At 43.0% G+C, this 13,770-nt stretch overlaps 1 protein-coding gene across 7 annotated transcripts in view; it reads left to right on the top strand.

Moving 5' to 3' along the window:
* LOC123774172 (nucleoporin p54) overlaps positions 1–13,770 on the top strand; it is an 80,257-nt gene that overhangs the window by 48,657 nt on the left and 17,830 nt on the right. For all 7 annotated transcript variants that reach the window (XM_069312721.1, XM_069312718.1, XM_069312719.1 and 4 more), the window contains 7 exons: positions 524–629; positions 2,712–2,749; positions 3,395–3,541; positions 5,779–5,929; positions 7,995–8,131; positions 11,716–11,789; positions 13,429–13,510. In XM_069312721.1, coding sequence (XP_069168822.1) covers positions 524–629; positions 2,712–2,749; positions 3,395–3,541; positions 5,779–5,929; positions 7,995–8,131; positions 11,716–11,789; positions 13,429–13,510 — 735 coding nt within the window. The remainder of the gene's footprint in view (positions 1–523; positions 630–2,711; positions 2,750–3,394; positions 3,542–5,778; positions 5,930–7,994; positions 8,132–11,715; positions 11,790–13,428; positions 13,511–13,770) is intronic.

The raw sequence follows: 13,770 nt of genomic DNA, 5'->3' as shown, positions 1-13,770 counted from the left end.
TTCGAGTGACTCGGTTGTTTCATTTGAATCGTTTACAGAGTTGTTTGGCAGTTTCGATGCTTCAGTTTGTTTTAACCTTGCAGTTTTCTCTAAAGCTTCGCTAATTTTCTGGATGTTTTCCTGGTGTGATGGTGAATTTTCACTCATTTTCATTGCCACTTTTGCGAGGAGAAGGCCAGGTTCTGGCTCATGTCCTCGGTAGACTAAACAACTCCTGCAACTAATGTGACACATCAGAATAGAGCATTCTCAATGAGCTGGCTTCAGGGAGCCACTAGAGCTCTACTAGAAAGAGGCATTTCAATTCATTTAATGCTAGGGGTTTTCTCCAGTCTGGTGTTTCCCCGACCTCAAAGAAATGGAAAATGAGATGATGATGATGGAAATGTTTAATAATAATTATCATTTCCTACTGCTTTGTGTGTAATGAGACATTTGCCCAGAAATTAATATAGGGCATAATTTGAAAAAAATATTTATGTTGTATGAATTTTAATTTTCACGGATTTAATGATTATTTTAGGTTTTAGCTTCGGGACAAATGCCAATCAAGCAGCCAAACCTACATTTGGATTTGGAACTTCTGCTGCAAATATTTCAGGAGGCTGTCTTCAGAGCCAAGGATTTGGGTAAGCAATACCAGCTGTATTTCTCTTATTGTAGACTGGCTTTTCTCTTAAGAAGATTTCTGTATCCATTATTTCTTCCAAACTGTGTTCTGGATTCTTGATGGTAATTTTTTGTTTGTTTTCTTGGAGTATTATCAGTAGTAGTAAAAATGCTGCCTTGAATGTACCTTACCTTGAGATTACCTCTGGCTATAAACAGGAGGCTGTTTATATCAATAACAACAGTTGATTGGGAAGTTTTCATGCTTGTAAACTGTTTAATAAATGTTACCAAAGCCATCAAAGATTGAGGAAAAATGTACACGTTTGTAAGTACTTCCGTAACTGCTTTGTGAATCTGGCCCCAGGTTCTGGCTCATGTCTTCGATAGGTCAAACAGAACTCCTGCATCTGATGTGACACATTAGAATAGAACAATCTCAACGAGCTAGCTTCAGGCACCCACTGGGGCTCTACTAGAAAAAGGTGTTTGTTCCGAAGATGTAATGAAATGCCATTTTCTGTGGGGAGCACTGTCGGCATACTGAAGCTATCCGAACTGATATGTGCTATATTAGTTTGTGGTCATCAGGGACAGGAGTTCTTATGCCTACCACAAGCCAGAATTTGATCCCCTCAGAGAGGCACAGGGAGCAGTGGCCTATGAGAAATTTACATTTAAAGTATGTCATAATTCCCATTGACCGGGGAAGGACACAGAAAGGTAGGCGAATCAAAACAGACTACGGAACATGACCATTGGTTGCCTCCAACTGAGCAACCAACCTGGATCTTTGCAGTAACGAGAATCGAACATGCAATGCAGCCGCTGCCTGATCCCTGAGATCAACAGACAAGGAATAAGGAAAGTGAAGTACAAGCGGGAAACAAGACTTGCAAGACTCCAGGTTGTTGGTGTTCCCGACCCAACAGGCAGCGTGACGGAGGCAGTATGGATAATCGTTTTCCTGAGTCGGACAACGAACAACCTTCAACTAGGCATGAGCGGGCTCAGAAGAGGTAACCATTGTACATCCGAGCCCACAAGAGTTTAACAGGGCCCGTAGGGTTAATTAGCCCTACGGGAAGCCCAGGCACTGGGGCCAGCTAAACCAGTAGAACCCTGTCAGATAGCAGGCAAACTGACCACCAGTAACAGCTATGAAACCTCTGGGGCAACAGGAGGACTACCAACACAACCTAGGCTAGCCTAATAAGAAGCTAAGCAGACCTCCTCTGTCTAAACAAGGCGAGAATGCTAGAGAATGGAAAGAAAATGAAAACAAAATCCCCCGAAGAGAGACAATAAACAAACTGGTAATCAGAGAGAAACATTGGCCGCTGCATTGAAGTAAAGCTAGCTGCGGCAGCCACAGTGCACCTAGCCAATAACACTTCCCTACCTGGGGCAAGACGGAAAGCCCTAGACTCCCGACGTACCCCAAGGGCGAAGACAACATCAAACGATAAAGGCAAGGGCAGTACTCACGAAGTACCAAGGGAAGATTGTCCTAGGCGCATGCTGCTCCTGAACACTAAAACACCTGGCTGCCACACCACACACAGCTAGAACACCCACACAAGGCATAAATCCAGAACAGGAACTTGAAGCCAGAGGTGACTGATCCGACCACCAGCACATCAGTTCAAGAACTGGAGTGATGGGCTGCCAGCTCCTCTGAGGTGGCTCCCCCTCCTGGCTCCTGGTCCCGGGTTCGATCCCAGGACCACAGGATCATGTGTCCAGCGTGCTGTCCGCTCGGCCAACCGGCTCCCTCGGCTAAGCCCGGGCGGGCTTGGTAGTAGAAAAACTCCAAGGTATGACCACCGTAGGCACTCATGGTTTTACCCTGTACCACCACCACCTCGCTTAACTTGTACCAACGGTCTACCACTCTGTTTGCAAAAGTGAACTTTTTGTTTTTCAGCAGCTTCATTTCTCTAGTTTGAACCTATGTCCTCTTGTTTTTGAAGTTGCAAGAAATTAGTAATAATTATTTCAGATTTTCAATGTTTGACTGAAATGAGTATTTGAAATTTCTGATGAATAAACAAATTGTTAAAATTTAGTTCAAATGTTTTAATGTAGCAATTTATTTTCAGGGTAAAAACAACATCAACATTTGGAACTCAACCTACAGGTATGTGTTTTAGTTTATGTAATTATCTAAGTGTAGTTACAGGATGAGTTATGCTCGTGGTGTCCCGTCTACCCAGCACTCTGTCATATAACGCTTTGAAGCTACTGACGGTTTTGGCCTCCACCACCACCTCACCTAATTTGTTCCAACCGTCTACCACTCTGGCTAGATTTTTGGGGGAAGGAAAAGGAATCTGTTGCATGCAGCTGGTGTCTCCTGACAGCCTCCTGATCAGGTATTTCTGCTTCAGGCAGGTGCTTTGTCCCTGGTTTCAGGCCATTCTTGACGCCGTCCATCGGGATCTTCTGGCCAAATTAGCAGTTCTTGGGTTTGTGCTGATGTCTGATAAGCAGCTCCCCTTTCCTGTTTGAGTGAACCAGATTCTGATTCTGGTTTTTGGTAGGCACACACGTCGCTGGGGCCCGGAGTGTTTTCAGAGGTTCTTGGTAACAGTATCTTCAGCGGCTGGGAGGTACCGCAGAAACCTCCCTGAAAATTGTATTTTATTACACTTAATCCTATACTATTTGTAAGTGTTTGCAATATACTGTACCTTACAGACTTGAAATATATTGGTTATCTGTAATTATTTATTATATATACTTGAAATATTACAGGCCATTGCTGAATTAGTGTTTCTTGCAGATGCTTCGCAATTAGCAGCAATAGGACAACCAGACTCCTCGCTGGCTTTGCATCTTGCCATATGCACTCCTTCATACTTCAATAATGAAAATGATGAAGTCTTGCGCAAGTGGAATCAACTTCAAGCATTTTGGGGGGCTGGGAAAGGCAAGTTTCTGATTATTTATTAAGGTTCTCAAGGTACGTACATAATATAGTACGTGTTTAAAATTGATTTAGTGATGAGTTTAGCTCCAATTGTCATTTCAAGCTTTGCAATATATGGTGCAAAGTGAAGAGTACTTACTCAGTTTTACCTAATTGATACCTAGTTGATAGGGTTCTGGGAGTTCTTCTACTCCCCAAGCCCGGCCCGAGGCCAGGCTTGACTTGTGAGAGTTTGGTCCACCAGGCTGTTGCTTGGAGCGGCCCGCAGGCCAGGCTTGACCTGTGAGAGTTTGGTCCACTAGGCTGTTGCTTGGAGCGGCCCACAGGCCAGGCTTGACTTGTGAGAGTTTGGTCCACCAGGCTGTTGCTTGGAGCGGCCCACAGGCCAGGCTTGATTTGTGAGAGTTTGGTCCACTAGGCTGTTGTGTGTTTCAAATTACAGTACCTCTTTCATATATTCCCCGTCTTCTCCATGACATTGTTATTCACTGTAGCACCTGGCACTTATGGGGCCAGCGTTAATTCCGACTAATTTGTTTTACAATGTGTCAATTTTTTGGAAGGATCCTTAGGTGGCTCCGTGGTGCTTGCCGACTTCCAAGCTTCACCCTTTACGAGAAATTCATGACACTTATTAAATCTAGGTTCAAGGACCAGATTCACAAAGCAGTTACGCAACTATTTACGAACGTGTACATCTTCCCTCACTCTTTGACAGCTTTGGTTACATTTATTAAACAGTTTACAAGCATAAAAAATTTCCAATCAACTGTTGTTGTTATTATAAACAGCCTCCTGGTGCTTTGGAGTTCATTATCTGTTTAATAATTGTAAACAAAGCCATCAAAGATTGAGAAAAGATGGATAGATTTGTAAGTGCTTGCGTAACTGCTTCGTGAATCTGGTCACTAAATCCTGAATATGAATAGTTTTTCACATGTTCCTTTTCAAAGGACTTTGCACAATTCAAGCCTGGCCCCGGGCTGGGCTTGGGGAGTAGAAGAACTCCCAGAACCCCATCCAGTTACAATCCAGATACAAAGGAACATGAGAACACTGTATAAATATCAGAGGTCTACGGTTGTTCGAACATCCTTCAGGCAAGTATGAGACATATTGCCGGAACAACCATGGACATATTCAAGATAAAACTAAATAGTTTTCTTCAAGAAGTATTGAACTAACCAGGCTGTGGTGGATATGTGGGCCTGCAGACCGCTCCAAGCAACAGACTGTTGGACCAAGTTCTCACAAGTCAAGCTTGGCCTAGGTCTGGGCTTGGGGAGTAGAACTCCTAGAACTCCATCAGGCAAGTCCCATTTCATGATACATAAATGCATCAAATCATGACTGTGTGCAGTGGCTGTCTGTGTCACACTGTGAACATGATCACCAGTATTGGGTAAACTGGTATCTGAACCTTGTATATAGTCTTCAACATAGTCTGAACCATATCACTTTCTGAGTGTTCTGTGTCATTATCATCAGTAAATAATTACAGTTACTTATATATTGTCCTCATTAAGTGATGGTGTTGGCACGAGCTACATGGCAGTGCTGCGCGTTGCTGCTGCGTGCGCTCCTCCTCCTTGAGGTTATCTTGAGATAATTTCGGGACTTTAGTGTCCCCGCGGCCCGGTCCTCGACCAGGCCTCCATCCCCAGGAAGCAGCCCGTGACAGCTGACTAACACCAAGGTACCTATTTTACTGCTAGGTAACAGGGGCATAGGGTAAAAGAAACTCTGCCCATTGTTTCTCGCCGGCTCCCGGGATCGAACCCGGGACCACAGGATCACAAGTCCAGCGTGCTGTCCGCTCGGACGACTGGCGTCCAATATGGTCACTCTCTTAGTAACGAAGTCCTTATAACCAGGAAGGGCACTCGTGATTATTTTTTCCGAGATGGCATCTGTTTACTGGAGGCCCGAGGAGGCAAATGTGAGACCCTGTGTACCCGCAGGGGTTTTAAATCCTACTTGGTACTTTAAAACATCCATGAGTGTGATGTGCAGTTGAAGGGGTTAGAGTCAGGTTCGACGAAGAATTCAAACATCAGAAAAGGTAAATTATTACATAACGGGTAAAACATTGCTAGTGGATGGGGTATAAGAACCTAAAACCTTACTTCCATGCGATCACTGTTAGGTAAGGACTAACATTGTTTTTATCTGTTAATAAAACCGCATTATTGTACTCTCAAGTATCACAATTCATTTTTGTTTACATTCTATTTCAGGTTATTATGCTTATAATATGCCGCCTGTGGAGTTCACACCTGAAAATCCATACTGCCGCTTCAAAGTAGTTTGCTACGCCAGGATCCCTAATTATCGTAACGAGAATGGTATTGTGCAAATCATCATTGGAAAGGGCCTCTCGGAAGTGGAGTAAGTAATTTTTGTTTGCAACTTTGAATTATTTTCTTGACTTTGAAAATTTCAAATTATGAAGTGTGCAAAAGGTTGAAAGCTGTGATAAATGTTCATAATAAGACTTAGTCCATCATGCAGGCTTTGATATTTCTATCAAATGGACAACAATTATTAACATATTTTTACACAGATGATAAGAAAATACTGTATGATATTTTGGTGGTGCTAACAAGTGTATAGTTCCGGAGTAGACAATACTACACTAAAGCATGAAATGCCTCTCAACCCAAGGAATGGCAAGAGAGAGAGTGAGTTTGCAATAGTGGATGATGGTACTTATCTAAGTGTAGTTACAGGATGAGAACTACGATCACAGCATTCTGTCTTCCCAGTACTCTTTGTCATATGGCGCTTCGAAACTACTGATAGTTTTGGCCTTCGCTTCCTTACCTTGAGATTACCTTGAGGTGATTCCGGGGCTCAGCGACTCCGCGGCTCGGTCGTCGACCAGACCTCCTCGTTGCTGGACTGGGCAACCAGGCTGTTGAACGAGGCTGCTCGCAGTCTGACGTACGAGTCACAGCCAGCCTCCTCACTTTACTTGGTCCAACCATCTACCACTCTGGCCAGTCATAAATTGGAGGTTCTGGGAAGACGGGACACCACGAGCGTAGCTCTCGTCCTGTGACTACACTTAGGCAATTACTCTGTTTGAAACGGTGAACTGTCTACTGTTTTTGGCAGCTTTGTTTTCTTAGTTTGAACCTATGTTCTCTTGTTCTTAATGATGCAGTTTTAAAAAACTCTGCTTTGTCAATTTTGTTGATTCCAGTTACTATTTTGTATGTAGTGATCATATCACCTCTTTTCTATCTTTTAGATTTAGTATATTTAATCCCCCCCCCCTCTAATTTCTCGTCATAGCTCTTGGTTTTTCAGTTCCGGGAGCCATTACTTGCATGTCTTGTCATCTTTTCCAGTTTATTCATGTGCTGTTTGAGGTATGGGCACCATACAACAGCTGCATACTGTATTCCAATTTTGGTCTAAAAAAAAAAACAGCATTGAATGTAATGAAACGCCATTTTCTGGGTGAGCCCCGGAGGCTCCCTGGAGCTTATCAGGCTAATGTATGTTATATTAGACCGGGACATTAGCTAAGGAGTGCAGACCTACCAGGGACCAGCGCCAGAACCTGGCCCTTTCAGAGAGGTTTCAGGGAGCTAATGTCCCGGTCTAATATAACATCCATTAGCCCGATAAGCTCCAGGGAGGCGTAGGGGCTCCCCACAGAAAAAGTTGTGAACAATTTGTTCTGTATTGTTAGCTTCAGAGCCACACCAGGGTGTGCCCTCCAGTGTAATGAAATGCATCTTTCTGGATTATCGCCAGTGGCGTCCTGATATCCTCACACCCTCCAGGTTTGTCGGTTCATCGGGAATTTGTTCATGAAGTCCAGAACTGACTTGGGGAGACAGCTGGTAACCGGGGCTGAGCCACCTGGTCATGGTAATCACGTTTCGAGCTCATTTAAGTGAATCCTTTACTCTGTGGGACTTGTTTGTGTTGTTATGGGGCAGTTTTCAAGGCTTCATTTTCTGTGAGCCCTGCAGTTGTCTGTAAAGCTACGGTGACTTTCTGGAGGCTTTTTCTGGTGAGGTGGTGGATTATCACTTGCTCCCTGCACCTCTTTTGAGGGGATCAGGCTATGGCTCTGGTTCCCAGCAGACCACAGAACGTCCGCAACTGACGTGACCTTTTAGTATGAAGCAATCTCGGGAAAATAGTTTCAGAGAAACCACTGGGGGCTCCTCCAGAAAAAGGCGTTTCCTTACAGTCAGTGCTGGGTTTTTCAAATTATTCCAATTACGATTTAGACTAATGCCTTTGTGGTAACAAATTATATTTTACATAGCTTATGTTGAATAAGTAATTTACATATTTTGCCTTGTAAAATATTGAAGATGACTTCAAGAAAACTCAAACCAGTTATTACACTGGCAGAGATACAGCATTCAATTTAATCCATTAATCAATCGGCAGTTTAGTTCTGGTTTCTCAAGGGTTTTCACTCTTCCAGGCCCCACAAGCAGCAAATTATTTCAACATTGGCTCCAATATTTGGTGGCGCCGAGGTCGTTATTGACGAAATCTTTGCTGCAGAAGTGCCAAACAAAACGAACATCAGGTTTTACGTTCAGCAAGTTTTCCCCAATGGTAATTAAGGTTTCAAGCTTGTGAATATTATATGTATTTTGTTTGGGCTCTTAAAGTTGTACAAGGTACAAGTTATGGGAGCCGGTCGGCCGAGCGGACAGCACGCTGGACTTATGATCCTATGGTCCCGGGTTCAATCCTGGGCGCCGGCGAGAAACAATGGGCAGAGTTTCTGTCACCCTATGCCCCTGTTACCTAACAGTAAAATAGGTACCTGGGTGTTAGTCAGCTGTCACGGGTTGCTTCCTGGGGGTGGAGGTCTGGTCGAGGACCGGGCCGCGGGGACACTAAAGCCCCGAAATCATCTCAAGATAACCTCAAGAAGGTCATTTTCTTGTTTAATATGCACTCAGATCTCAGCATTCTATTGGCGAGAAAAGACCTCAAACGTGTAATAATCAAATTTCAGCTCATCTGATATAGAAATAACCCAGGTTGTTTAAGTTTGTAATCTATAATGTTTGGTTTTTTGTTTTGTTTTTGTATTATGGTGTATTCATTTTTTCTTTCTTATAATGAGATCATATTCAGAAACTTTACAAAACTAAGGCAACAGCTTGGTTTATGTCTGCTACTGAAGGCTACTTCCTCGATTGTGTTCACGTAAAAATTAGCAAATAGCACTCCTTGTAGAAGAGTCCATTGCTACTCTTATCCTTCTGTACATTCATATTTCCTTGTAAACTGATGATAGAAGCTTCCTTTGTACACGCTTCAAGAACTTAGGAATTACTCAGGACTAACAAGACCTCTTGAACCTTGGTCTAAACTGTCACATCCAATCAAAAGCTAAAATGTATCAAAAATACCTTGAAATAAAAATTCTTGTCGATGACATCCACACGCTAGAGGACAAAAAAAAAGTCATCACCACAGACACCACAGACTAGCAGAGGCTTGGATAAAATGAGGAACATACTAATAGAAAATCCCGACTCCATGACTCAAAGAAGCCGCAAAACAACTTAAAAATCTGGAATGTGTAACAATACGAAAAGCCATGAAGACATCAGCATATGTGTTGATACTAACTGAGCAATGTATCAATAAAACCAGCAACATCCTCAGTGATGACACTGAATTTCAGCGAATCACGAGGAACCCTTTGGAAGACCTTGAACACAAAGTAAACAAAACTATTGCTGCAATCAACGCAAAGAGAGGTGGAATTCACTTTGCTAAACTCCAAGGCGACTATGGCCTAGGATATGCCTATGGCAATGTTAAGACTCACACACCAGGTAATCCCACTATGCCTAATAATCAGTCAAATACCAACCCTTACCTACCACCTTGCCAGAAGAATAAACAAATTCCTAGCTCCATAGGAGCCGGTCGGCCGAGCGGACAGCATGCTGGACTTGTGATCCTGTGGTCCTGGGTTCGATCCCAGGCGCCGGCGAGAAACAATGGGCAGAGTTTCTTTCACCCTATGCCCCTGTTACCTAGCAGTAAAATTGGTACCTGGGTGTTAGTCAGCTGTCACGGGCGGCTTCCTGGGGGTGGAGGCTTGGTCGAAGGACCGTGCCGCGGGGACACTAAAAAGCCCCGAAATCATCTTAAGATAACCTCAAGATACACTCCGAGCAATTGCAGTCTACATTTATCAGCAGATTTCCTAGAGATAATCAAGACTACACAGGCCGAAGGCATTACTGTTTCACTAGATGTTGACTCTGTTTATCAATATCTCAGTTGACACTACTATACAAATTATCCTCAACAGAGTATAGAGATGAGTACCCATAAATTTGGCATACCAGAGTCACACCTGAAGAGTCTTAGGCATGTTCAAAGGAAGCTCCTTTCATCACTCAACAAGGAAACTTGTAGTGTATCTACAGATAGATGGGGTTGCAATGGGTTCCCCCTAGGAGTGCAATTTGCTAATTTTTACATGGCCACAATCGAGGAGAGCGTCTTCAGTACCAAGCGCATACTGTCATTATGTCGATGACATATTTGTAATAGTAAAAGACCTAGAACACTAATTGGTCTAAAAAGTCATCTTGAGAGAAAGTCAGGATTCCAATTTACCCATGAAAATAGTAATAATATCAGTCTGCCTTTCCTGGATGTGTTAACAGCAAAAACAGGAGCATCTCTAAGCACCAACGTATATGCCAAACCTACAAACATAGAATTATGCCTTAAGAGTGAGTGCTTCTAGGTATACACAGCCAGTGTTCTCAACCCTTATATTTTTCGAGCCCTTACCCACTGCTCTGAATAAAAAAGAACCATTCAGGGACATTGGAATAAATATGAAAATATAACTTCCTGACGGCTGAGTGAACAGCATTTCGGATTCGTAGTCCTGAGGTTCTGGGTTCGATCCCCGGTGGAGGCAAAACAAATAGGCAGAGTTTCTTTCACCCTGAATCTCCCGTTCACCTAGCAGTAAATAGGTACCTGGGAGTTAGACAGCTGCTACGGGTTGCTTCCTGGGGATGTATAAGAAAAATGAGGCCTGGTCGAGGACCAGGCTGTGGGGACGCTAAGCCCCGAAATCATCTCAAGATAACCTCAAGGTATAACCTCCGTAGCAACTTCCACCCCACGGCTGCCACAACAAGCTGCTTGCTGAGCAACTACTTTACTCATCACCTGTGAATTGTGACACTTCTTCGCCTTATCATGGCCAAACTAACTCACATGCATTATTTTTCTTTTAAGTTTCATACATCCTCTGCAACCTTGACTCCCAGCATCCAGTTTTAGTCCTTGACTGTGTGTTTATTGTACATAATGGTGAGCCACCCTCTCCATCATATAAGACATGTACAACATACAGTAAATATAAGGCACTTGAAACAAAAGAGCATCTCGTTGCACACAGAAATCACAAGTAGCGTGATGCTTCAATGAACAAATCCACAAGGGCCGTGACGAGGATCAGTCACGGCCACGTCGTAGCTCAGTCGATTAAGGTAGCGACTGGAATGCTCTCAGACGTAGGTTGGAATCCTCGTCACGGACCTTGTGGATTTGATCATCTCATCCTAATAGTGAGAACCTGACCTAGATAATACTTTATCCTTCAGTTAACACTCCCCCCTCACACTGGGAATTTATTTTTTCAATCTTCTTCTCGTTAGCAGCCACGTGCCTGTCTTTTCAACGAACTGGAAAAGTAGGATCTTGAGGTTATCTTGAGATGATTTCGGGGCTTTTAGTGTCCTTGCGGCCCGGTCTTCGACCAGGCCTCCACCCCCAAGAAGCAGCCCGTGACAGCTGACTAACACCCAGGTACCTATTTTACTGCTAGGTAACAGGGGCATAGGGTGAAAGAAACTCTGCCCATTGTTTCTCGCCGGCGCCTGGGATCGAACCCGGGACCACAGGATCACAAGTCCAGCGTGCTGTCCGCTCGGCCAACCGGCTCCCTATAATTGATAATTGATCATGATAATTGTAATGCAGTAAATCACCTGATGGTATCTGATGTAAAAAAAGAGCAAGAGAATTGTGAATCACTTATTATGTAATGTACGAGGCGATGTTTTCCTAACTCTGTATATTACTCAATATATTGTAGAAGTCAAATATAACATTGAATGCAGCTCTCCAATGTCATTCCCCAGGAGAGAAGCAACGCGCATCTGCTAGTGATGCCTCTCGTCACATGTTGGGAGCATCATACATTCAGATTTTGAAGGTAAGCCTATGCGGTATTAATTTCTTATAATCTCTGTTCTTCTCTGGACCCCAGGGCCAGATTCACGAAGCAGTTACGCAAGCACTTACGGACCTGGGGCCAGATTCACGAAGCAGTTATGCAAGCACTTACGAACCTGTACATCTTTTCTCAATCTTTGGTGACTTTGTTTACAATTATTAAACAGTTAATGAGCTGCAAAGCACCAGGAGGCTGTTTATAACAATAACAACAGTTGATTGGGACGTTTTCAAGCTTGTAAAGCCGTCAAAGATTGAGGAAAGATGTACACTTTTATAAGTGCTTGCGTAACTGCTTTGTGAATCTGGCGCCCCCAGATTTTGGAGAACTTGTGGACAATTTATGGGTTTCTTTCCAGTCAGTGATTCTGGATATATGTATTTATAAATATTTTTCCATTCTTCCAGTTCATTTGTAATTTAGTTGAGTAGTTTTAATTTGTTCGCAATAATTTCCCATAAATGACACGAGTGACATGGTATGACATTTCGTCATAAAAATTGACAGCTAACTTGATTACGTGACATATCAGTAATTTTGTTGTTAGTTCAACAACTAACAGAGCAGAGGTGCCATAGGCACAATCAGAGAACACTATAAACATCAGAGGTCTGTGGCTGTTCAACATCCTCCCAGCGACTATAAGAAATATTGCCAGAACAACTGTGGACATCTTCAAGAGAAAACTAGACTGTTTTCTAAAAAAAAGTTTCGGACAAACCGGGCTGTGATGGGTATGTGGGCCTGCGGGCCGCTCCAAGTTACAGCCAGATGGACCAAACTCTCACAAGTCAAGCTTGGCCTCGGGCCGGGCTTGGGGAGTAGAAGAACTCCCAGAACCCCATCAAGCGGGTATCAAGCAGGTTCTACAGGTTTTGCATCTTGTGTAAGTCACGATATGCTTTCAGGTTAGGTTGCATAATTTACAGCCTTTCTCTGTAAGTAATTATGAGATTAGTATTACTCATGTCTCGGTCCTGCTTCTCCGATGCTGTTTATTGGAAACGCCCTATTTATCTGCTTATGTTAAATAAAAAGTTATGTGGTGAAATGTTCATGGTAGTGTGCTCATAGCTTGGAGTTTGTGGGAATCACAAAATTTGATTGTGCATATAATGTACTTCTTCAAAATATTCAATACAGTACAATATATCAGTTTTGTGGGTTATTATAAGAACATAAGAACAAAAGTAACTGCAGAAGGCCTATTGGCCTATACGAGGCAGCTCCTATTTATAACCACCCAATCCCACTCATATACATGTCCAACCCACGCTTGAAACAATCTAGGGAGCCCACCTCCACCACGGTACGCGGTAATTGGTTCCACTTATTTATATTATGTATAGTAATAAGTGTCTAAATAATCAGCAGTTTCATTACGCCTAATGAGCTCAATGGCTGGTAAAGGATTAAAGATTATGTTAAATGGAAGTTATCTGTAGTAAATGTTGTAGGTGCCTCTCCTGAAATGTGTGATAATGCCCATTTAAAATGTGTAGACTATACATAAAAATTGATTTTGTTTTGTTTTAAATATTGTATTATGCTTTTAACACAGTTTTAATTTTGGCATACACACACTATACTGCTTACAATTCATACATTTCTGTTCCAGAACTTGTGCATTGAGCAGATCATTCCATTGTTGACGCTGACTGAAACGCAGATGAAGGAATATCTTGATACACCTCAAAGAGGTAAATAATCTATTTGTCTAATTACACACAGAGATCACACTAACGTGATGCATCAAATGAACAAATCTAAAAGGGCCGTGACGAGGATTCAAACCTGCGTCCGGGAGCATCCCAGACACTGCCTTAATCGACTGAGCTACGACATGGTTAAAAGAGTTGAAACTGAAGTTCTACTGAACTTACTGGATCCCGTAGCCTCTCCGAGGCACAAACCCGTAGCCTCTCCGAGGCTCTTTTAATCCAGTCGTAGCTCAGTCGAT

Source organism: Procambarus clarkii, chromosome 73, assembly GCF_040958095.1.
Source record: "Procambarus clarkii isolate CNS0578487 chromosome 73, FALCON_Pclarkii_2.0, whole genome shotgun sequence".
NCBI classification, from domain to species: Eukaryota; Metazoa; Arthropoda; class Malacostraca; order Decapoda; family Cambaridae; genus Procambarus; species Procambarus clarkii.
The sequence above is the reverse complement of the archived record's forward strand: the minus strand, read 5'-3'. Positions and strand labels throughout refer to the sequence as shown.